At 42.1% G+C, this 22438-nt stretch overlaps 4 protein-coding genes across 5 annotated transcripts in view; 2 read left to right on the top strand and 2 right to left on the bottom strand.

Moving 5' to 3' along the window:
• Positions 1-77: 77 nt before the first annotated feature.
• scrn3 (secernin 3) lies at positions 78-3122 on the bottom strand. Its single transcript, XM_030111489.1, has 8 exons — positions 3028-3122; positions 2738-2904; positions 2427-2608; positions 2149-2348; positions 1567-1779; positions 1325-1487; positions 1068-1248; positions 78-961 (listed from the first exon to the last, which is right to left on the bottom strand). The coding sequence occupies exons 2-8, from the start codon at positions 2891-2893 to the stop codon at positions 800-802; spliced, it is 1257 nt and encodes a 418-aa protein (XP_029967349.1). The 5' UTR covers positions 2894-2904; positions 3028-3122; the 3' UTR covers positions 78-799.
• A 717-nt stretch (positions 3123-3839) lies between these two features.
• cirsr (corepressor of RBPJ and splicing regulator) lies at positions 3840-8954 on the top strand. 2 transcript variants are annotated; one of them, XM_030112709.1, is made up of 11 exons: positions 3840-4028; positions 4596-4690; positions 5088-5161; positions 5269-5282; positions 5696-5748; positions 5838-5886; positions 6175-6295; positions 7100-7206; positions 7502-7587; positions 7823-8478; positions 8544-8954. In XM_030112709.1, the coding sequence occupies exons 1-10, from the start codon at positions 3957-3959 to the stop codon at positions 8433-8435; spliced, it is 1284 nt and encodes a 427-aa protein (XP_029968569.1). In that variant the 5' UTR covers positions 3840-3956; the 3' UTR covers positions 8436-8478; positions 8544-8954. The 2 variants fall into 2 exon arrangements, with proteins under 2 accessions (XP_029968569.1, XP_029968568.1); XM_030112708.1 differs by having other exon boundaries at positions 7823-8954.
• Positions 8955-10950: 1996 nt separating this feature from the next.
• On the bottom strand, positions 10951-13081 carry sp9 (sp9 transcription factor). The gene is made up of 2 exons (XM_030111889.1): positions 12951-13081; positions 10951-12264 (listed from the first exon to the last, which is right to left on the bottom strand). The coding sequence occupies exons 1-2, from the start codon at positions 12969-12971 to the stop codon at positions 10966-10968; spliced, it is 1320 nt and encodes a 439-aa protein (XP_029967749.1). The 5' UTR covers positions 12972-13081; the 3' UTR covers positions 10951-10965.
• A 3145-nt stretch (positions 13082-16226) lies between these two features.
• The window catches only part of LOC115403137 (obg-like ATPase 1), a 36804-nt gene continuing 30592 nt past the window's right edge, over positions 16227-22438 (top strand). The window contains exons 1-4 of the mRNA XM_030111946.1: positions 16227-16367; positions 16467-16558; positions 19904-20047; positions 21485-21612. Coding sequence (XP_029967806.1) covers positions 16353-16367; positions 16467-16558; positions 19904-20047; positions 21485-21612 — 379 coding nt within the window. The 5' untranslated portion in view covers positions 16227-16352. The remainder of the gene's footprint in view (positions 16368-16466; positions 16559-19903; positions 20048-21484; positions 21613-22438) is intronic.

Below are 22438 nucleotides of genomic sequence, written 5' to 3'. Positions count from 1 at the left end.
AGGCAAATGAAATCACCCTTCTCTCCCGCTTTTATTTTCACCGACATGGTGACGCCTCTGTGTGTGCCATCACTCCACCTTTCCAAAGAAATGAAGGGAAGATTTCTTTATAGCGCTCGTTTCGCCAGCTACTTTTCTGATAATGCGGTTTTAAAGCTTGCTTCGCCAATTTACCGCCGCATGATTTGACACTGATGTATAACAATCGTTACACTCCATCTGTGTGTTTTTCTTTTTTTTTTTTTTTTTTTAAGTCATAACAGACTTTGCCAGTAAAGGACAAAAGGAGGGACAGAAAGCTACAAGCAGTAAAAAAAACAATGAACAGTTATTTTAACTGAATATGTCGAACAAACAGGCACAATTTAAAGACAAGATGAAGAAATATGTTAATCAAGCTAAAAATATAAAGTGTCTTCCTCGTAGACCTAAAGCTGAAAGGCTGAAGCTGCTGCTGTCTATTTTACGCTCAGGTGTCACAGTGTAATACTGAAATGTAAAATGTTTATTAACTCAATCCTGACAACACTGGAACAAATGCTTTGTTTTGTTTTTTTAAAAATCATGCCTGAATGTGTGTTTCATGCTTTCCGATGACAATGTTTGCTTAAAAATAAATTTTATTAAACCTTTTCTTACAGGATTGTTCATTCTTAGGCAAACTTGATTGATTATGTTGAGTTTAAGTTGCTTATCAAACCAACAGGACTGTATCTGACTAACAGGAAATTAGCAGCACTAACAAAGATTCTGATGCTTTTTTAAACCTGTTTCAGTTCTTAGTTGTGTTGCCTGCCTGTCAGTGTTTGTTATAAACACAAATCTCTTCCTGGACAGAAGCAGAAAACTGGTTTGTCAGATATATCGGCTCCGCAATGCCTTGCAGCAGAAACTCCTCCATCTTTTCCATCGTCTTCTTCTCCAGCTGCCTCATTGCATCTCGGATCTTCTGTTCTCGATCCTACAGAGACAAAAACTGGGGCGTGAGAACGTTTTCATCCTATAAGCCCCACTGAGCCAACATTAAGAAATTCAGGTGAAATGCAGGTTTGAAACGACGGCCACACCTTGTAGGATTCCATGATGGCAGCCACCAACTCGTGTTTGACAAACAGCTCGTGTTTGCGGTCAGGCTTGCTCTGAAAGCGTGGTTTCTTCTTCACTGGGTCGTCTGGACCGTAGCTGGGGGAGGAGGTCTCCTTAATGGGCTGAGCATCCTTCACAAAGATGAACGGTTTGAACACGGACCTGTTGCACAAAGGGAGAAGCTCAGTGAATCATTAAAGCGTGCTTAACTGTACTTAAGTGAGAACAGGCGTGGCACCTGTCAGGATCTGGAGTTGCGGTGAAGTAGTGAACCCCGGGCAGGGCGGGGTCCGTCGGTATCACAGACACCATGCTTCCTGTTGTCATGAACATGCCCTCCATGTTGATGCCGCTGTCTTTATCCCGGAGGATGTCCATCATCGTCTCCGCAGTGATGTGACCTTTGGTAAAAAAAAAAAAATAAAGTCATCACACTCGCTGATCGATTGCATTTTTCCCAGGGTGGTTTTAGAAACTCACCGTTGCTCTGTTCCAGCAGCTTCTTCCCCTCACAGTACCGGCTCCCAGAAGCTTCTATTCGCGCTGTGGTCAAAAAGGAATAGACCGCGGCGAAGTTGAACTCAGTCTTTCCATCCCACCAGCCTTGAATTCGGGCGTATTCCCTCATTTCTGGATGCTCCTTGTCGATCTTGGTTGTTATGCCATACTGGTTTGAGATGTTGCGATATCCACCTGGAAAAGATGACAAGGACAGAAGCACATAACTTTATAATGAACATAATTTATTCAGATATTAGTCTTTCTGAGCCTTATGCCAATTTAGAAGTGTTCATGGGATAGAGTCTGAGTGGAACATGCTTATGTCAAAAAATGAAGAAGGTGGCGCTCTCTGGTGGAGAGAATATGTAAGTTTAGGATTATTCAAGTTATGTTTTAATCTCTACATTACAAACGACATTAAAGGGACTTCATATCCTCCTTTTTTTTGTATTTTGATGGAGACATGTATAAAAATGAGCTGAGGTGTTGGTACGATATATGATTTCACACTCTCGACCCTGTGAAGGTATCCACAGTCTGGAGTTATCGCTTCCTGATTACCTTCCACTCTCTCAGCAGCCCAGTGCTTCCCAGCTGTTTCCAGCAGCCACGCCTCCTTCCTGTCTGAGATGAGGAAGCTGTTGTGGTAGGTGAAGCCACATTCATCCTCCATGCACGGGCCTCCCTGGCCGTACTTCTCCAGCAGCTCAGTGATCACATCCACCGCTTTCGAAGCTGTGTCGGCCCTCTCAAGTCCAAGTCTAGAGGATGTAGAGTTATCTCATGATCCGGTACTTATAGGTTCATTTAATTTACATTTGTGTTGTGGGAAAGCTTACCGAACAAGGTCCATGCCTAGAAGCGCCTCGTCCTCATCAGCACGCTCTCTGCCCCACACTGCCTCATTCCCAATGCAAACCTGGTGCTCATTTGCCCCCATCTCTGCCCCCCACAGCCAAGCAGGTTTACTCAACACAACTGCAAATGTGTGGCCAACCTGGTCAATCTCAATGTACGTGCACTTTTTTTTCACAGAAGAGAAGAACAAGACAGAGGAGAACAAAGAAGCCTGTTAATGTCACCCCCCCAGCTGGGAAGTCAGTCAGCAGGTGAGGCTGAAGAGCAATGACAGGCTGTCAGTGTCACTTACCTCCACCTTCTGCCCTGCACCATAGTCTGTGGCAGGAAAGTACACCACCTCCTGGACTTCATCACAAGGCCTGTCAGAGTTTTTCCCAAAAATGATGCGTTGTCCCTCAGTGGAGGGGGGCAGAGCCACGAAGGTGTCACAGGATGATGGCAGCATGGCAGCACAGGCTGAACAACACACTGCTGTTATTACACGAGTTCATCAGGGAAACACTGACTTAACCTGCTCAGTTTATAAAGCAGGTAAAGTTAATAGTGCATAGTATTGGTGTGAAGCTGTGGGACACGTACCTGTGCTATTCTTCAGTGCTGTCAGTATCAGTTTCTATTCTTGTTTGTTTCTGTGTGAATCTCAAAGTTCACTGAAACGGAAACGCCACAGCCACTCAGCTGAAGTCAGACTCATATTCGTCTGTGTGCCGGGAAGTGCAGGCTTTTATTTTTGTTTATGAATTTTAATCGGTTTTAATTTACAGTTATTTTGACATTTGAGAAAGAGTCACCTCCACGAAAAATTTTGCACTGCTTTTCTCCTCCTCTTCCCTTTCTTTCTTTCTTTCTTTCTTTCTTTCTTTCTTTCTTTCTTTCTTTCTTTCTTTCTTTCTTTTGTTTTGCAAAAAATTAATGGTGCTTTATCAGAGTTATGATTTCTGTATCTACTCGTTATGATGAGATAATCTGTGCGTTCTGTTTATTGTTTTTCTGTGCAACATGTTAGAGCTTTAATCTCAAAATGTTCATTTTTAAATTCCAGTTTCCTGCCTTGTTTTGTTCGTCCGAAAAAAATGTACACACAAAAAAATAAGACAACAGAAACATGTTTCAAGATATGAATGATACAAAAACACATCTTAAAAAAACCACCAAATGTGGATGGGACGTGTTTATCCATGTTGTTGTTGTTGTTGTAACCAGCAGGTACAACTGGTAGTTGTAGAAAGAGTATTTGATTTGATTCATATTCATCAATTATTTTATTTTATTTTATTTTATTTTATTTTATTTTATTTTATTTTATTTTATTTTATTTTATTTTATTTTATTTTATTTTATTGACGCTTTAGTTTCCGGTTAGTCGTATCCGGATATTTAGCACCAACACGAAACCATCTTCCCGCGGGCCGAGTTGTTTACACGCACATGAAGCGGCGGGTTAGCGGTTCGGTTCTCTAAAAGTGGCGTTGTTTTTACAGTTTGAGTAGCTTCACAGGTCGTCAGCCATGGGGAAGTCCTTTGCAAATTTCATGTGTAAGAAGGATTTTCATCCTGCGTCGAAATCAAACATCAAGAAGGTAAGAGTCGAATTAGCCTGCTAGCTACAGAGCTAAGCTCCGGTAGCCGTTAGCTCCGTTCACTGAAGTCTCTTTTATTACTTCCTGTGTATTATAGTTTGTTATTTCCAGTGGAAATAATGTTGTTGTAACATCAATGCTGAAATGGTGTTATTTTTTCAGGGATACTGAGTAGTATATTTAGTGTTTAGGGCTGACAGTTTGTCCAGGATGTGATTTAAACTCATGTACTTAGTCATATATCATGTAACTTTGGAAACAATTAGATTGTCTCCTTGTTCTGCCTTTGTTTCACTGTAAATACAAACACTGTTATCAAAGAATCTTTAACTTTACTCTTTGTTGATCTATCTCTCTAGCAATGTTTGATTTAGGGTTGCAACTAACTGGAGATACTCTGGAATTTCAGAAATAACATGTTCATCCAATTTCACTGAACTAATACAAATTTCCAGTAATATTAATGAATTGTCACATGAAAATGAGAAATCAAACACACCTGTACGCGTTAGTATCTGATCCCTGTGGCTGCTTTGAGTGTAAAGTGTTTGTGTTTCTTTCTGACAGGTATGGATCGCAGAACAGAAACTAACCTTCGAGAAGAAGAAGCAAGAAGACCTGATGCAGGCGTATCTGAAAGAGCAGGACACTTACAACAACAGGTTGGATAATTACACAGTGGAAAAACTGTGTGTCGGCTTCAAAACAACCGTCCGGGCTCAGGAAGACCTGAGGCACTGTTTCATTATCTCCTGAGAACCAGATGTGGTGTTTTGTTTGCTCCTTTCTTTATAGCTTTATTGTGATGTGACTTGTTCTTCTGTTTTATAACGTTTAACATTTCACTGTGCAACAACAGATGCATTAAATTAAACTGATTTACATCAATGTTGAACACAAATTCACCAACTTATTCTGCAAACGGGAAAGACTACATTCAGAGTCAACTCCATCCTGTTAATGCATTCAGCGCACTTTGTCCTGAGACCTCCTCCTTAGTCACTTCTCGTAAAAGTGATTAAAAAAGTTCTTTTCAACTGGTTGTTTTGTCACCTGCAGGCTGTTGATGGGAGACGATCGCGTTAAAAATGGCCTCAACTTCATGTATGAGGCTCCACCTGGAGCATCGAAAGGTAATATGTTACACTGAGAAGATTTGAATCCTAATAAACAAGTGTGATATTCTAACATTTTCTTCTTCTATTTTTTTCCCCTTCTACAAATGTCTTCTGTCCTGAAGAGGAAACCAAAGAGGTAAACTACAGAAAATGGAAACTCCACAGCTTTTCAAATCAGTAACCAGTCTCAGCCCACATTAGAACTTAAAAAAATCCCTGAAATAGAAAATCCAACTGTCCAATAGCCAAATATCATTCTTTTATTCTCATAGTACAATGAAGACATGTCGAATTCTGTTCTTATATTTCCTACTCACATCAGAACAGGGTAACTAGTTTCTCACGTGACGGAACTGTCTCTTTTTAAAGCCACTCATGGCGAAACAGGTACAGCTGAATGTGTTTCTGTCAGTGAACGGAAAGAGCTTCAAGGCCTTTTACATCCAATCTGCATCCGGACAAGTTTTCTTTGGAGTTTGCTTGTCGTCATTCATTTTACCACACAGTGTTTCTACAAGTTTCTTTTTTCCCTCTCTCTCTCTCTTCCAGGAGGGAGAGGAAGAGTACAAATTTGAGTGGCAGAAGGGGGCGCCTCGAGAAAAGTAATGATTCTCATTGTTTTTTTCAAGACCAATGAATTTCTTTTTTCTATTTTCCTGTTGCCTATACCCTATATCTTTGTGTCTTGTAGATACGCTAAAGATGACATGAATATTAGAGATCAGCCGTTTGGAATCCAGGTATGTGAGGAGTTCTTTGCTACACTGCTCATTTTCAACCTCTTGTATATATTTCATGATTTGAGAGAAAATTCTCAGGTATTTGATGCTTTCATCTGCTCAAGAAATAAAAGAAAAACAAAAGTCTTCCTGTAGATGTAAGTCTCACAACAGGAGGAATGGATTAAATTACATAATAATAAAAGGAATATGTACACACACTCTCATAAATTAGTGAAGATTAATATGAATGAATCTGTCACTGTTAATGTCGGTTTTTGTTTGTTTGTTGTTTTTTCATTTCCTAAGGTGCGCAATGTGAGGTGCATCAAATGTCATAAATGGGGCCACGTGAACACAGACAGAGAGTGTCCTCTGTTCGGACTGTCGGGTATCAATGCCAGCGCTGTGGCCTCCGAGGAAGCAGCAGGTACGCAAGCTCGCTTTGGGAACCCTTTCAGTCTTTCTGTGTTTCATCGCACTGTGTGTGTGTGTGTGTGTGTGTGTGTGTGTGTGTCTATGTGTGTGTGGTTTTAAGTGAATAAATGTGAAAGTGAGATTTTAATGTTGAATTATTTGTAAGCAGCTTGTCGTCATAACTTGAAATGTCACCACCTAATATTCAAATCCACACAGTATTCTGACGTACTAAAGTTAGGTTTATTTTTATAAACAAACAAACAAAAAAAGGAATTTATTTACTGACAGGGATATGATCCTGACCAGTTGTTGTGCTTGAAACATTTCGTCCATCAGGCAGTAGAGAAACGGAAAACCAGGAGTCAGAACAGGAAGGCGGTTGGGTTTTTTAGGGGGGGGGGGAGTTTTTGTCTGTCGCACACGTAGCCTGACTTTTTGCTGCCGGGCTTCAGCTGGAGCTCCCGGCCCCGGGCTGATTCCGACTCGTGCAATCAGGGAGTTGAGTAGTAAAGTAATAATGTTTACCCTGGGAGAGTCCAGTCAGTGGTGTTGATGGTGGAGTGCCGTAATGGTCCCCCTCCTGCGCCGGCAGGAAGAAAAAAAAAAAAAAAAGTAATTATTGTGTATTCTGATTCCTCTAACTGCTGCTTTGGCAGAGAATGATATTGTATGATTTGCTCAGCCGGATGTGGAGTGAGTTGATTTGCTGTCCCATTCTGTTAACAAAGCCGCCTGTGAAATTCCCACTGTGGAGATAGTGGATGGTCTGGGTTCGGCGTCAATGGGACTCTGAAGCTGTGATTTGTGCCAACAGGTCCGTCGATGCACCCCTCCGAGTTAATGGCGGAGATGCGAAACAGTGGGTTTGCCCTGAAAAGATGTGTCCTTGGTAGGAATTCCACTGTTTGCGATCCATCGCAGGTAATTGTCCGCCTCACACTGTCATCTCCGCGCACGCCGGACAGTATACGGGCGCACGTATACGCCATACCCTTGAGACAGACCGCGCTAACTACAGCTCTGCTGTCTTACCGCCACCGTACATTTGCACAAAAGTGGACGCCTGTATCCACAACTGAAGTCAAGTGAAATGATTTTTTTTTTTTTGTTAAAGGTGTTCAGCTGTAATCAGATATAGATTTGCAGTTGAGAATCACATTTTTTTTCCTCCCCTTGCATCACTATTTTGATTTCTAAGTGCGGCGTGTGTTCGCAGGATTACGTCGCCAGTGAAGAAGAAGAAGATCCTGAAGTGGAGTTTCTGAAGTCACTGACCACCAAACAGAAACAGAAACTCCTCAGGTACAAATCAGGCACTCTGTAACCTCTTTTAAATATTAAAGAAAAGCTTTTGAATGTTTATATTGAATTTATTTGACATAGATTGTCATATCTGTCAGATGTTTGTAGTCAAATATAGTTTTTATTTGATTAAACTTGATTTTCGCCTTGCTATTTATTTATATTTAAGACTTGATGAAAGTCTGTTGGACTTGTGTACTTTCTAGAAGAATAAATCACTTGTTTTCTTTTGCAGAAAACTCGATCGGCTAGAAAAACAGAAGGCCAAGAAGAAGAAGAGCAAAAAGCAGAAGAAGAAGAAGAAAAGTAAAGGGAAACACAAGAAGAAGGCTGAAAGCAGTGAGAGCTCCAGCGACTCGTCCAGCAGCAGCGACAGTGACTCAGATTCAGACAGTCGGAGCAAGTCCAAGAGCCAGAAGAGGAAGAAGAGAAGGGATTCCTGTCGGGATCACGGCTCCGATAGAGAGCGGAGAGTCGGGAGTCAGAAAAAGGCCTCGTCTCACAGGAGCAGGTCGCCGAGCCCTCGGCGGCACAAAGAGGAGTCGGGAGATTACAGACGAAGGAGCAGCCCCGGCAAGAAGGGCATGCTGGACGGAGGTCAGGAGAGGAAGAGGCACAGCAGCAGGGACAGGAGCCGGAGCCGGAGCCGGAGCCGGAGCCGCCAGAGGGACGGCAGAGACGGACGTCACAGCAGAGACGGGGAGAGGAACAGAAGTGGCACCGACGGGAAGAGGAGCCGAACAGCAGATGGGAGGAGTAGAAGCAGAGAGCGGAGGAAAGAGAGGGAGGGCAGGGGAAGAAGTGGGAGCAGAGAGGGAAGCAGAGACAGGACTAAAAGAAGGCACTGATGTCTGGTTCCTCTAAGTAAACAGTAAAAATATGATGCATGTTTATTGCAATGGTATTTTTTTTTTCTTTTTTGTGAATCTGTTTAAAGGAAAAAAAAACCTCTATTAGAGCAGCAAATAGCAGAAATTGTGTGTCGGTCTGGTTTTCATCCAGCAGAGGGAAGCAATCGACAGAAAATGTGCAGAAGCAGCTCAGCTCGTTTGCAGGGTGAAGCGGTCAAATTGATTGATTACAGCAGGAATCACTTTGCATCTGATCTGGTGATTGTGAAAATATTTTGCGCAATTTTATTCGTCAAAGAAAATTCAGAGGGTCGCGGTGTTTTTCCACGGGTTAAAGCTTCTCTTCACACTTTATTATAAAGAGGAAAACCGGATTTGTTTTGTTGATATTTTTCAGGTTTCTGGGACATTCCTGAGTTTTATTTTCTCACTTTAAATCCAAACATTGTTAAATGTCGCTGTATGAAAATCATGCCATCACAGATTCGGTGTAAATAAATGATTCCGCTGACTGTTTATCCGTTTTACTGTTTTTTCTTTATTTTGTGGACACCTGCTGGATTTATTACACTATAACACGAATATACTGTTTCTTTTTTTACTGCGCTCTAAATCTGTTCAGATTAGATTTAGGCCTTAAATCTTGTTTAACAGCGTTTTCATAAAGTAAGAAAAAAACTATTTTTTTTTACACCCTTTTTGAAAAATTCATTGTAACAAACAAGCGAACCCAGGACGCATAAAGAAGAAATAACAGTTAATAATACCGGATATTTGGTTTCCCATTTATAAAACGTCTCATAATAAATTTATAAGCAGGCCTACTTAAATATTTTCATTTTTTACGGGAGCGTTTTTTCTTTTCATTTTTAATTTAATTCAAGAACAAGTGTTTTTGTAAAGCCTTACATTTTATCTTGCAAAGAAAAAATATATCTTTTCTGAGGGTTTAGTATTTAGATTTTTTTTTTTCTATTTTCTTTGTAAATCAAATTGCAAATCTAATTTGATGTTTTTCGGTGGTTTCTTTAAAGCCGCTGTTTCACAGAGGGAAATGAAAATAATTTCCCTCGATTGCCTTCTGGTCAATTTAACATCCTCTTAAAAAAAAAAAAAAAAAAAAAAGAAAGAAAGAAAAAGGGCTGGGTGTCTGGATGAGATGCTTCTCCGTGTTCCCAGTCCTGGATCCACGCTGTAATTATTCCCCGGCTTTTCTCTTTGAGCGATCGGACGCTGCACTGGGTAAGCACAAAGAAGTCAGAGAGCATCCTTGAACCCTTTCACTGCGGGGCCACTGATATTCAAATAACACGCACGAACCATTTGACTGCGCCGTGCAAAGAGCATTTCAGATTCAACATTTGCATTTGACTCTTTGCCCCTTCTTCTTTTTTCTAAAGTTTAAAAAACTGTTCCCAGAACATCTATGTGGTTCCTGGCAAGGATAGAAAAAAAAAAAAAAAAAGAAAAAAGAAAAAGAAGAAGCCATATCCTTATTCTCGGTCCATCGATTGGTATGCAAATTAAAGCAGTTAATTTGGACAATTAGAATAAATATTCGGGGACCTTTGTCAGCGGAGCCCCTCGGAAACCCCCCGATAAAGTGAAACTGAACAAAAGATGTCTCGGAGATTAATTAGATATTTGATAAGACACGAATCCCTAATCGCAAATACAAGACACATGGGGCTGCGATGTGCTCCAAGTCATAATTAATACCATTTAACAAGATTTTCATTTGGCCATGAAATGTCTTTTCCGGGGCATTAAGCATCGATTTATTCCACAGGGGAAATAGTGGAAGTCAAGGTATTGTAGGTTATTTTAAGAAAAAGGAAAAAAAAAAATCCCACCAACAACATACAGGGAGCGAAATAATTTACAAATTAAATAAAAAAAATTAATCTGATTAAATACTAACAAAATATAAAATCTACATCACACAATTACAGCCTTTTTTCAGATGTTTTAATTACGATAAAATGAAAGTCTTATACGTGTGACTTTATACAGGTAAACATTTATATATAGATTTTTTTTTTTAGCAAAGAAATAAAAATGGTTAACCAAAGTTTAAAAAGCCGTGTACATACATATCCACAAAGTGCGTCCAAAGTAAACTCCCTGATTTCCAGGATACCAACACGAATAAAACAATCAGAGCCTAACATTTACATGAAAAGAACACAGAGTTTTAGTGGTCAATATACAAGATGGAACTCACATTGTCCAACCAAAGTTCAACAGGTTCCGCAAAACAACCGTTTTCTTTTTCAAGTTGTCTCTTAAAAATGTTTCCAGAGGCCGAAGCTGTAAATCTCTCTTCTCTTCAGGTGGATTTAATGACATACTCGTTACGCCCGTGGAGAATTCTTTTTTAATTTACTTTTTTTTTTTAGTTCATGTTGCAATCGCTTCAGTAAATATTTTCTCCTTGTATTGTCTGTCAGAGAGGACCCGTTTTTCATTGCTGTGCAGTTTTTTTAATTTTAATTTTTTTTATTTTTGGGGATTTGGAGGTGCAGCCTCACGGCTCGTCGTGGGGAGACGGATCCTTAACACTGATTCTGGGGTTCACGCCCTCCAAAATAAGTTCTGGGGACTCGGACCGCGGGGTCTCCAGGTTACTGGTGTCGGTGTCACTGTCGCTGCCCTTTTTGCCTCCTCCGCCCGCCGTGTGCGTTTTGATGTGCTTGCTCAAATGGTCACTCCGCATAAAGCGCTTGTTGCACACCGGGCACGCGAACCGTTTCTCGCCGGTGTGGGTGCGCAGGTGTCTCTGCAGCTCGTCGGAGCGCGTGAACCTCTTGCCGCAGAAAAGCCAGTTGCAGACAAAAGGCCGCTCGCCGGTGTGCCAGCGCAAGTGCGCCTTGAGGTGAGAGGTCTTCCCGTACACCTTGCCGCAGCCGGGGATGTGGCAGCTGTGCAGTCCCTTCCGGCGCAGGCTGGCCCCGGCGGGGCCCAGCCGCTCGGCCTCCTGGCAGTTCGGACAGTCACACGTCGCCCTGCCGGAGTACCGCCGGGACGACCGGGAGGAGCTGCTTATTCCTGAGCTGCCCCCCGAAATCATGGCGTTGGCGGCGGAAGCGTCCGTGTAGGTGGGAATGACGGTCTTGAAGCCGTCCTGCGTTAACAGGTGCTGGCTGGTGGACAGGAGGTGCGACGCGGAGGGGCTGATCCCCGTGGAGCTGAACGCCGAGTGCGTCAGCGACGAGAAGTCCGGGTTGTAGCCGCTCAGCTGGGAGTGGATGGCCTGCGGGGTCCCGGAGTGCAGCGACGTCTGGAGCGTGCCCGCCGGGTTCTGCACGTCCAGCCACGAGCCCGGGTTGGTGTGGACGTCCCACCACGAGGACGCGCCGTTGGCCACGTCGCCGGAGATGGTGGAGTGGAAACCCGACTTGTACCACGACTCGTACGGGTGCGCCATGCCCACCCGGGGGTACAGGGTCTCTGCTGACGTGTGGACTTTGGAGATAAACGCCGACTGTCCCGACTCCTGCGTCGTGACGCTGGCGGAGTTGGAGAACAGCCCGCTGTACTCTGTGGAAAAGGCGGAGGACGTCGGGGAGGTGGAGGCTAAGCAGAAGGCGCTGTTGCCGGTGCCACTGGTCGGCGTTAGTCCCGTGGACGCGCGGCTCGTCGCTACTGTGAAACCCGGCAGACTGGAGCCCAAGTTGCAGCTGGAGGAGGATCTTTTCCACGGATGAAATCCACCTTTGGAGAACGCGCTGGAGTCGGGTAAAGTTGTGAGGGGACTGGTGTTGCCGATTTTGTTGCAGGTTGCAGCCAGCATAGCGAGAGGTGTAGTTCCAAAACGCGGTTCTTCCTGGAGGAGAAGCAGAAAACAAAAAGCAGAAAAAGTTGGACTTAAGACGTGACATAAACGGAACAGGAGTTTTCACTTCTCCAAGAAAAACACGACCTCAACAACACCAGTGTCAGTCTTTAAGTTTACTTTGCCATTTCAGAGAGATTATTTGAGGACTGTAAATCTTCAAAATGTTTTGTTTGTGTAGGAAGTAAGTGAATTAAAATGAAGCCTGACTTGTGTCTCTGTTTCCCAGCCCTTATATTTATACTGACGGCTGACAGTGGGTCATTCACTGGAATCAGGTGTTTATGAGCAAAGATCAAAATAATAATATATCTGGTTGGAAAAATCATGAACTCAGATATAAACTCTAAATCGAATATTTTTTTTTTCATTGATGAACTACGATCTGGAAAATGCTGCATCCAAAACAAAGTTTGAAGAGCTCCTGTCTGAGAGCGATGTCATACCGACATTCTTCAGATATTTTCATAACAATCTACAACTGGAAGAATTTCACCAACCTAATGACACACCACAATACGTTTTTTCCACATATGGCAACTAATTCGTGTTTATAAAGCTGCAGTCATGTTCAGCTGCAGGAGAAAAGCAGCGACAGTAACTTTACGCGCAACTTTGTGTGTGTGTGTGTGTGTGTGTGTGTGTGTGTGCGTAAAAAAAAACAAAATCCAACTCACCCCAAGTATTGACGTAGCCATATCCAGGGTCTGTTCTGTGGTGAGAGTGTTTGTGATTTCAGTGCTGTATGGCTCCAATTCGAATGAGATTTTCACCGTGTGGACGCGGGTCACACGGGTTCTCTCTTGGCTCGCAGCTCCCAACACTACCTAGTTGTAGTTCGCGTGTTCTTTGAAGTACAGCTGGCGAGGACGCGCAGCCAATCCCGCGCCCGCATCCGTGCCTGGGGTTTGAAGTCAGCCAATGGGAGCGTCGACCGCAGACAGAAACAGCAAAAACCCCGCCGTCAATCATCTGTTGTGCAGCCTCTGCTCAGACTGTCATACAAGACACGATTTGGTATTTTTTTTTTTTTAATGCAAACGGTTATTTTTATGTATTCTCACGCGAAGGCTCAATGTTTCATTTCATTGCAGATTTGAGCTCACGCGCCTTTTCCACGAGAGGTAAGCTTTTTTTAATGATTTTTAAAGCGGTTAAGGGTCGCGGGGACACTTGTTAGTGTGGTTTGTAATATTCAGATCATGCGCGACACGTCATTGAGAAAGTGCGGATTTAAAGAGTAACGAGAGATGACTTGGAAACGACTTCTCCAAAGCAAGCGGTGTTGCATGCTGCTGTGTTGGCATCATGACAGTGAGCGCTCAGTGGGAAACAGTCGGCGTTACATGTCCTATCCAACATTTTTTTTTTTTGTATTTGTGTACAATAGAAAAAAAAATTGAGATGCACTAAGTTCAGAAACCGAACTGACAGCGGAGGAGTCACTTCTCCGGCTTCTCTGAGTTCCATTATTTATCATCTGAATGCATTAAAAGACGAGTCCGCTGCTTTTGTTGAGAAAAAAAATCTATTTGGCTTTGGTCCATTGTTAAAAGCAAAAACTTCCAACCAAAATATGCGCGCAATCTGTGGTCTTGCGTGTGGACATGTTGTTTGCGCGCACCCGTGTCCCACCACGCGTCCCCCCCCCCCCCTCTGCTTCCTCGTTGAGGAGGTGGTGCAGGTGAGGGGTTAATTAAAAATGACAGCTCTCTTTATCGGCGCATGTAGCCCATCTTTTTTTTTTTTTTTTTAAAGAAAAGTATTTTATGGACGGAAAAAAGTTTGCGCGTCCTGCGGATTCCTGCTGCAAGGCCGCCACGAGCCCATTAAACTGATTTAACAAGAGGCGCAGAGCCCGTCCTGTCGCCCAGGAGTAAAATTTAACGCCAAACTCATCACGCATTCAATTAAACCGTGGACACGGAGGGGAGATGCCGCCGTTCACCAATTTTCCTAAACTCGACATTCTCACATATCTATATAAAAAAAAATATTCTTCCTCTGAATACAATTCAATAAAGCCCACATAGCTATTCCATAGCTTGTTAAAACGCTCGGGGATAATTGCACAATGTAAAATTGACCTGCTCTGATGTGATTCATCATCCCTCTAAAAGTTAAAGCAATTTTCCAGAGAAAAGGCTTGACCGAAAGATGTGCATTACAGTATTCAAAACGGGCAAATAATGCTCTATTATGGAGCGTGAATGCTGCCAGTAAACACTGGCGCAATTTGTTCAAATACTCCCTTTTTTTTTTTGCTTTAAATCCCCACCTTTTGAAGGGTGAATAAAAATCAGTCTCATCAAACACTGAGCGCTGCCAAGAAAATGGAATCGTTTTTGCAATCATGACAATTTGGCAGAGTGTTGTTAACAGTATTAAAAGTCTATTCTACATAAGCAGGGCTGATTGTTGCTTAAAGAGTTAAATTAATTCCACCGTCAGATGAAATTTAATGCACAATGCGAGCATCTCTATTTAATTTAATTCCCTGATGTGGCACGCAGAAAAAAAATGTTTTCACCCATAAAATGTTTTTTAGATGATTATTCAATAATAACACACTTGCAGATTTTCTAAGGTGAATTAATATTAGGCATCTGTTTAGGTGGAGCTGTTCTTTATACCTGACTGACTGTGTTGTGTTACATCTTATTGATGAGCAGAGTTCCCGTTCAGTTTTAATGATCCCTCTAAAATATCCACAGGAGTCACATAATCCGCATTCGCTGATGCCTACTTATTTCTTTTAATTTATCTCTGGGAGATATTTGTTTAATCTGCCAGTAGAAACAAAAATGAGTGATTTGGAGGGGGGGAGAGGATGTGTATTTGACAGAAGAGGGGTGAACATAATCTCGCCTTGTCATTCAAGTGAAAATTTTGAGTTGAATCTGTAATTCTGGACTCTATTCATGAGCACTTCTCTGTGGCAATTAGGAGCCTATTACAAGCCATTAGATTGATCAATGTACCTTAAACAATGGGAATGATTTATTTGGTCGAACAAAACGCTCTGCATCTATTGTGGTGAGTCTAAGTGGGGGTGCATCTATCAACAAAAGATAAATGATTAATTCAAACCTATTCATTTAAATTCTTTTTACAAAGCCAACCTCTCTTGCCTCAAATCCAGATTATTAGAGCCTCATTTTCTGCATGTTAAACCAGACAGGCTGTTGGACTGGGCAATGGTTTTTGGTTGTGCCCCAGTGTGCTTTAATTTGTATTTCTGCAGAGGGAACTTTATTTGAGGATGTTTAGCTAATTGTTGTAATTTTGTTTCTCCACCTGTTTCTTGCTAAGGGATCTGGGGTGAGCTGGGAGTCAAAAGGTGTTTCACTTTATTTCAGTGGTGCTGATGTGTACATGGCTTGAGTCTGATCTGGTCTGTGTCACATCAGATCTGTGGAGCCTCAATAAATGTGGTCAAGATGCTTCTGCTGAAGATGTATTCACTTTGTCATCTCAAAAATTTGTCACAGTTTATTTACTTATTTTTTATTCTACCTAAAAATGTAAAGGTATTGTATTCTTGTCCAACTTATTCTCATTTTAGTGCCATGTAAACAGAACCCCCACCGCAAGGGTCAACACACACAACTGAAACGAACCATTTGCCTATTAGGTTTTACTGCTGCAGGAAATCAATATGCAATAAAGATGAGGAGACATGACGAAATTGCTGCGAGCTGTCAGCACCGAGACGCAACTTCTGAATGTCTTCAGTGAAATTCAGGGGCTGATCTCTCCAATGTCGATACAAAGTAGACAATACTGTAAATGACAAAGTGCTTTTACTGATCATTTCAACCCAACAGGACCAACAATATTATCAATGACTAAATTTGGAGGTGCAGGTCAGCTTGCCAGTTCACAGTGTCAACTTTCATTTCCACAAGGCTGCATGTTCTATTTATAGAGGGGGGGGGGGGGGTCGAGCAAGAGAGCAAGTTAAGGCTCAGTCCACCGCCTGCGTGTGAGGACCGAGCTCAGCACAGATTCTGTCAATGAAATAGTTGCTGGATTTGATGAGCTGCTGTGGAACTCAGTGAAAACCTTTAGCGTGAGAAATGGCTCCGAAAAAGGTGCGTCTTTGTTGTGTAACAGGCCGGTTCTCCAGAGAGCACGCATTGCAGGTTATGTAATGGCAGCTGCTCTTTCTGACTCTACACATGTCCACATAGGGGAAGGGCGGTGATGTCCCAAAGCCTCCGCCGCTAATTGGAAGATTTGGGACTTCACTGAAAATAGGAATCGTTGGCCTGCCCAATGTTGGGTAAGTAAACTTTGATTTTATTTTTTGCAAGCACTCTAGACTTCTCCCTGTCTGCTTTCAAAGTGTATCTGCAATCAGTGACATATAAAAATGTATGAAAAGGCAGGATATACGTAGGGTTTATGTCTAAAGAGCAGACATTCACTTCATGATTCAGGAAATTGTTGACTTTGCTTAAAGGTCCTCCAAAATTATATTGTGTGCCCCAATTCATACCCAAGATATCATCTACATGATTGGAATGTATGTGCCAGCTTGACAATATTTATGCTGCTTCAATGGCTGCATGTGGGAAATGTGTCTCGCTACAAGTGTGGGCTCTCGAGTCTGAAGCCACGTTTGCCCCCAGTCGCCAGGGATCATATCCCACAAGTGCTCTTCAAGCTATGTCTTCCTTTACATGCATCCTAACTGTTTAAATGGCAGTGTGAGAGCGGCCAATCTTTTTTTTTTTCTTCTTTTTTTTTTTTTTTAACGAAAACAGCTCCAGACTCTCCTGTTGTCCTTTTTTGTTCAAAGTGTCACAGCAGAAAAGTGATTGTGGGTAAACCTGTGACATTAAAGAGCTCTTGCTCATAACAACCCATGGTTTTAATAAAATGCTTCAAGCAGCTTGAATTCTTGGTTTGAATTTATTGGATGTGGATTTTTTTTTGTTGCACCTTTGTCTTTTAATGAGAGAAAATAGAAGTTTAATTCAGTGTGACGTCTCCTTGATGAGGGCTCACCAGTATTCTCAAGATCTGAATGAAACTGTACGACTGATGGAACTCAAACGATGTTAACATCTTTTCATCTGTAATTTGAGGTTGAAATGTTCAATTTTTGTAAGACTTAAATGAATGAATGCATTAACAAACTCTTGTTTTGAATATCCACTTATCACTCATAAGACACTCTGGGTCAAAGGTCAGGGTACATCGTAGACCGCTCTGTGGGCAAATCACAGGTTAAAAATAAGAAATTACACACACTTATACTAACATGTTTGTACCTCGGGCAATTTGTAAGTTAAGAGGCTGACATACTGTCTGGATGTCAGACCAGGTCCACTTTGTCAGCATCTACCAAGACCTTCAGCAACATCTGTGGCATTGTGTAATCACTGAGCTGACCCTGTGTGACTGCCGTACAGCCTCCACCGAGACACAGGAAGGGCTGCAGTGTCGCTCATCCGCTCTCCACATCACAGACTCTCATCTTTCAAACATTTGTTGCCTTATTTCCAACAGAAGAGCATTTATTTTAATGCAGTTTTTCAAAATAGAAGTCTAGACTCTGTTAGGAATTCAGAAGTGCATGTATTAGTGTTTGTTGGTAGTGGAAAAAAAAACTTGCTTATTCAGTTTTCTGCAGATGTGTGTTCACATGTTGCGTGTGCTGGCATCTGTTTTGTCAGGTCTTTTCAGATTATTGCACGAAAAATCCAGCCCTCTCGCGTCCACTGTTTTCCTTTCTTACCACAGAGAAACCACAATTTCTTCCTGGGATAAGGAGTGGGACTGGCTGAGGTTGTGGCCTGCCACACCACATTTGTGTCAAAGTACAACTTGTCAACCCTCCTATGGTTTCTTCATGAATGAACTATGCTCAGATGCCAGCCAGCTGTTAACTGGGCGTAACTGACCATTCTTCACACATGGGGAAACTTGAGAGCGTGATTCAGCCGAGCTTTCAGCTATTTCTACTTAGAGCAGCACATGGGCTCAGTGTTTACCGCCATTCTCCCGCTCAGGAAAACTTTTATTCTTGTCCACTTAATCCTGTGTGACGGCTCACTATTCGCTCCCCAAGTCTACCCACCTGTATCGATTCAACCCCTGTTGAAAACATAATCAGTCGCACCATACTTATTTTGTTTTGTGACTTAATTAAAAAGAAAAAAGCAGTTTTTTTCTTATTTAAAGTCTCTCATGTTAATGCATCTCTTCTGATATATGAACAAGTAAACGTGAGTTCAGGGTAAACAACATTTAAACAGCTTCATCAGTAAATTAAGCAGCTTCTGTGAGGACGACAGAAATGATTAGGATTATTAAAGTATTCAGGGAGAAAACCAGTGTGAGTTTAGCTTCTCATGTTGTTTCTCACATGTGTTGTTTTGAACTCAGACATCAGTCACTTCACACACAGGTGCTTCAGATACTGTAAATCGCTGCGATACCTGGTTCACCAACTCGGCTCTCTCAAGACAGATGAATGAGAATATGTGTTACATGTTAATCTGTCTTTTATTTTATTATTAATCTATCTTTGTATTTCACCACTTTTGGCCTTATTGCTTGAGTTTAATTGTAGGCCACAGTTACTCAATAAATGTGTGAAAGAAAATACTTACTGGTTAGATAAGACTTATCTGTAATTCAAGTTGGTGTCCTCATAGCATTTCACAGCAATCTTACCTAGAAACACAAATATGACTGGTTTGTTTTCAGACAGACAGTAGCATCAGCGGAGGCTAAACGGTCCAAACCAACATCAGGGGTTGTGTTGTCAACCAACAGGGCAGAGAATACACCAACCAGATACATTATTTCCTTGTTTTACTGTAGTAAATGCAGTTGGTAAGCAGACAGACCAACACCGATTACGTATCATGCAGCATGGTGCACCAGATCATCATCATTTTCCATCCACATCCAGGGGACGTCCAGGACCAGTCCATCAAGGTCCAAACACAGAGAGACAGTCAACACAATCCAATCTGAGGGCAATATATAGTCACTCGTTGGCCCCTAACATGTTTTTGGATGGTAAATACCTGGCACAGAGAGATCCGGACATACCTCCCAAGGTCACCTAGGAACAGGCCTTAAGTATGTTAGAGGCAGTCTCGCTTTATGTAAGAAATTAATAACTGCACTTTAGCAGTATCAAGCAATTTAATGTTGTAGGATTTAGCCAACAGTCATTCGAATGTGAAGTACGATGGAAACTCCTGGATTATAGTTAACTGCCATGCCATTATTACTCTTAGACACTCAGGACTGTCTGTGGATTTTGAAGCACACTTGAACTTCTGCTGCCACAGAAAATAAATCTCACTGTGATCACAACATGAGTTCAACAGCAGAATCCAGCAGAAATGGAAATTTCTCCTCGATACGATTTGCAGTTGACCTATGATGGGATTATTTAGTTCTGTAATTAGCTGAACATATTATGAAGATTTCAGATTAAATGTTCACTATGCTGGAAAATCAAAACGATCTTAGTTGAAAATAGAAAAGAAGAGAGACTCCCGCATAATATTTTGGAGTTTGTTAGGATCATGTCTTTGTAGCACCGGGCTTGACACACCGGCAGCTCTGGATGTTTTGACCTCACTGCTGTTTTTATTTTCAGGAAGTCAACCTTTTTCAACGTGCTCACAAAGAGTCAGGCTGCAGCTGAAAATTTCCCCTTCTGCACCATTGACCCAAATGAAAGCAGAGTGCCCATTCCAGATGAACGCTATGATTTCCTCTGCCAATTCCACAAACCTGCCAGGTATGGGGCCTCATCGTTGTCGTATTATTCACACTTCAGGTCTGTGCTCTCAGCTTTTCCCCCCGCTATAGGTATGAGGAGAAGCATGCTGTTGACGTGTAGCTGTGTAATGTGTTCTGTCTGATGGGAGATTGCTGCTCAACTTGGCTTCTTTCAGAGACGGAGATGACGCATCTGAGCCTCATAGACCTGGTTATCATGCACGTTTATGGAGGCTGTTAAAGCAGGGCGAATTCAGATTTGTTGTGCTTCATGTGATCTGTACCATCAGTCAGTCACATGGTAAACATAGCTATTCCATATGAATGTATTTATTTATTACTCCAGTAGCCATACCAGCACGGGCTACCGCTCACAAAAGAGGCTGCTGATATATACTGTATAAAACGCAGTGGAAAGAGCCAAAACAGCAACGATCTGATGTTTGGAGGATGTTATTAAACATCGCTGCTGCAGGGGCGGAGAGTCCATGGTGGCCCGGGGAGGCATCCGCCCTTCCTGTGAAATGATGGGTTACTCCGGTTTCCCCCCAAATTCTCATTGATTCCAAATGAAATCAGTCAATGCTTAAAGTTCTAATCTGTCACTCTATGATTATAAAACACATCCTTTAACCTGAAAGTGACAGAGAAATCGACACGTTATGTCCTTTTAGTTTAAAATACAAGTACTGTGCAGTCTCGGACCGATGCCTGACACTGGTGTCACTGCATTTCTAGTTTGGTGAACATGTTTTAGTGTTTTTTGTGACCTATTATTAGATATTTAGCATATCCTGATGCCTATCGGCACAGATAGGTGAAGGAAGTTGCATGAAGAGTTAGTTGAACACAGCACTCCTTCTAACCGCAGATGTTTTTACTTTTTGCATTAGGGGAAGTACAGGTAGGATCTGTGGTGATTCAGTGAGTCACAATGGTAAAACCGGTCCATGAGACAAATGTGGCCTTTGTTATTGAGCTGATTTCACGATCAGTTGTCGATTTCATAAACAGGAGAAATACGACGCAGCTCAGCCTTAAACACACTTTCCATATTTTTACGTTAATCAGATCAAAACAAGAAAAATGAAACTTTAAAACAAGCCTGCTTTTGGTACAAAACCAAGTATGTTTCTCTCCTGATGGAAACCACGAGTAATTCTCAGATTTCTTCTATTTTATTTGGAACATGTGTCTTCAAAGATATTGTGCAAACCGACCCAACTTTACGATTCATATTAAGGCTTCATGGGGTTTCAGATGGCAGGACGACAACTTGAGATTGTTTTTTTCAAACTTGACGTCTTACTCAAACAGCAGTGAATTACTTTATCAGTAACATTTAACATTATCCTCTTTAGGAAACTCAATTCATCTGATCCAATATGGAAATGAAGCTTTATCTTTATTTGAGATTTTTATCTTTTTTTTTTCTCTTTTACTTCTTGGGTTGCAGCAAAATCCCAGCTTTCCTTAACGTGGTTGACATTGCCGGGCTGGTGAAAGGCGCTCACGCCGGCCAGGGTTTGGGAAACGCCTTCCTGTCCCACATCAGTGCCTGCGATGGCATCTTCCACATGACGCGTGAGTCCCGGGCCTCGACGCTTTCATTCCTCTTTTCATTCTTATCAAAAAGATCGTGACGCGAACGTGCAGAACGTTTTATCTTACAGCAGCTAAATTGACTCCATTCACAGCGTTTGGATGTGCTCGGCTACCAGAGAGCTTGGAAAACAGGAGTCGTAGTTTTCGCTGGAGCTTTCCTCGCAGGGCATCTTGTGCGGCTGGTGCCAAGATCAACATGAGAGTCAGAATAAATGAAGTCAGACCAAACCTCACATTCCTACTGGGAGGCTTCCTGAATGAGCGGCGCAGGAGCGAAAGCGTCTGCGGCTGGTTTAGACTTCACACAATCAGGAACATATTCAGGAGGTTGAAAACATTATAACGTTGTGGAGAGGGAGTGCTTCTTCTTATTATAATGTGATTCCTCATTTCACTTTTCATTCGTTTCAGGCACAGAAAAGGTAAGTGGTTAATAAACAAATCATAACAGTACAATTTTCTTGAATCGAATTGAATTTTACATGCTGAATCTGATCTGATCATGTCTGTTATTACAAGTATTTCTACAAAAAAATGTTGTTTATAAAGTGTGATTTCAGATACTGGCTCTTGTTAGTGTGTGAACGTGCAGATGTAATTATCCCAGTAAATTATTCCCAGCCTGTCCCTCAGGGGACAGTCTTTAAATCACTTTCCCGGTCGTCCTCAGCCTCTCTTCCCTCTGTGTCTCTGACACGGTCTTTGTCTTTGACAATTAAAGTGTTACACGCTAGAATAATTCAAACTACAGCAACTGAAATGAATGCGGGGCCCTTTTAAAAATAGCTGAATTTGTTTGCTGATT

Source organism: Salarias fasciatus, chromosome 16, assembly GCF_902148845.1.
Source record: "Salarias fasciatus chromosome 16, fSalaFa1.1, whole genome shotgun sequence".
Taxonomy (NCBI): domain Eukaryota; kingdom Metazoa; phylum Chordata; class Actinopteri; order Blenniiformes; family Blenniidae; genus Salarias; species Salarias fasciatus.
Note: the sequence above shows the minus strand (reverse complement) of the source record. Positions and strands in the feature narration are given on the sequence as shown.

Excerpts from the sequence above, each read along its gene's own strand:
- scrn3 (XM_030111489.1), bottom strand. The coding sequence starts at position 2,893 with ATGCTGCCATCATCCTGTGACACCTTCGTGGCTCTGCCCCCCTCCACT. Across the intron at positions 1,249-1,324 it reads GCAACTCCAGATCCTGACAG|GTCCGTGTTCAAACCGTTCA; the intron begins GTGCCACGCCTG and ends TTTGTGCAACAG. Across the intron at positions 962-1,067 it reads CCATCATGGAATCCTACAAG|GATCGAGAACAGAAGATCCG; the intron begins GTGTGGCCGTCG and ends TTGTCTCTGTAG.
- cirsr (XM_030112709.1), top strand. The coding sequence starts at position 3,957 with ATGGGGAAGTCCTTTGCAAATTTCATGTGTAAGAAGGATTTTCATCCT. Across the intron at positions 4,691-5,087 it reads CAGGACACTTACAACAACAG|GCTGTTGATGGGAGACGATC; the intron begins GTTGGATAATTA and ends TGTCACCTGCAG. Across the intron at positions 5,887-6,174 it reads ATCAGCCGTTTGGAATCCAG|GTGCGCAATGTGAGGTGCAT; the intron begins GTATGTGAGGAG and ends TCATTTCCTAAG.
- sp9 (XM_030111889.1), bottom strand. The coding sequence starts at position 12,971 with ATGGCTACGTCAATACTTGGG. Across the intron at positions 12,265-12,950 it reads TGGCTACGTCAATACTTGGG|GAAGAACCGCGTTTTGGAAC; the intron begins GTGAGTTGGATT and ends CTTCTCCTCCAG.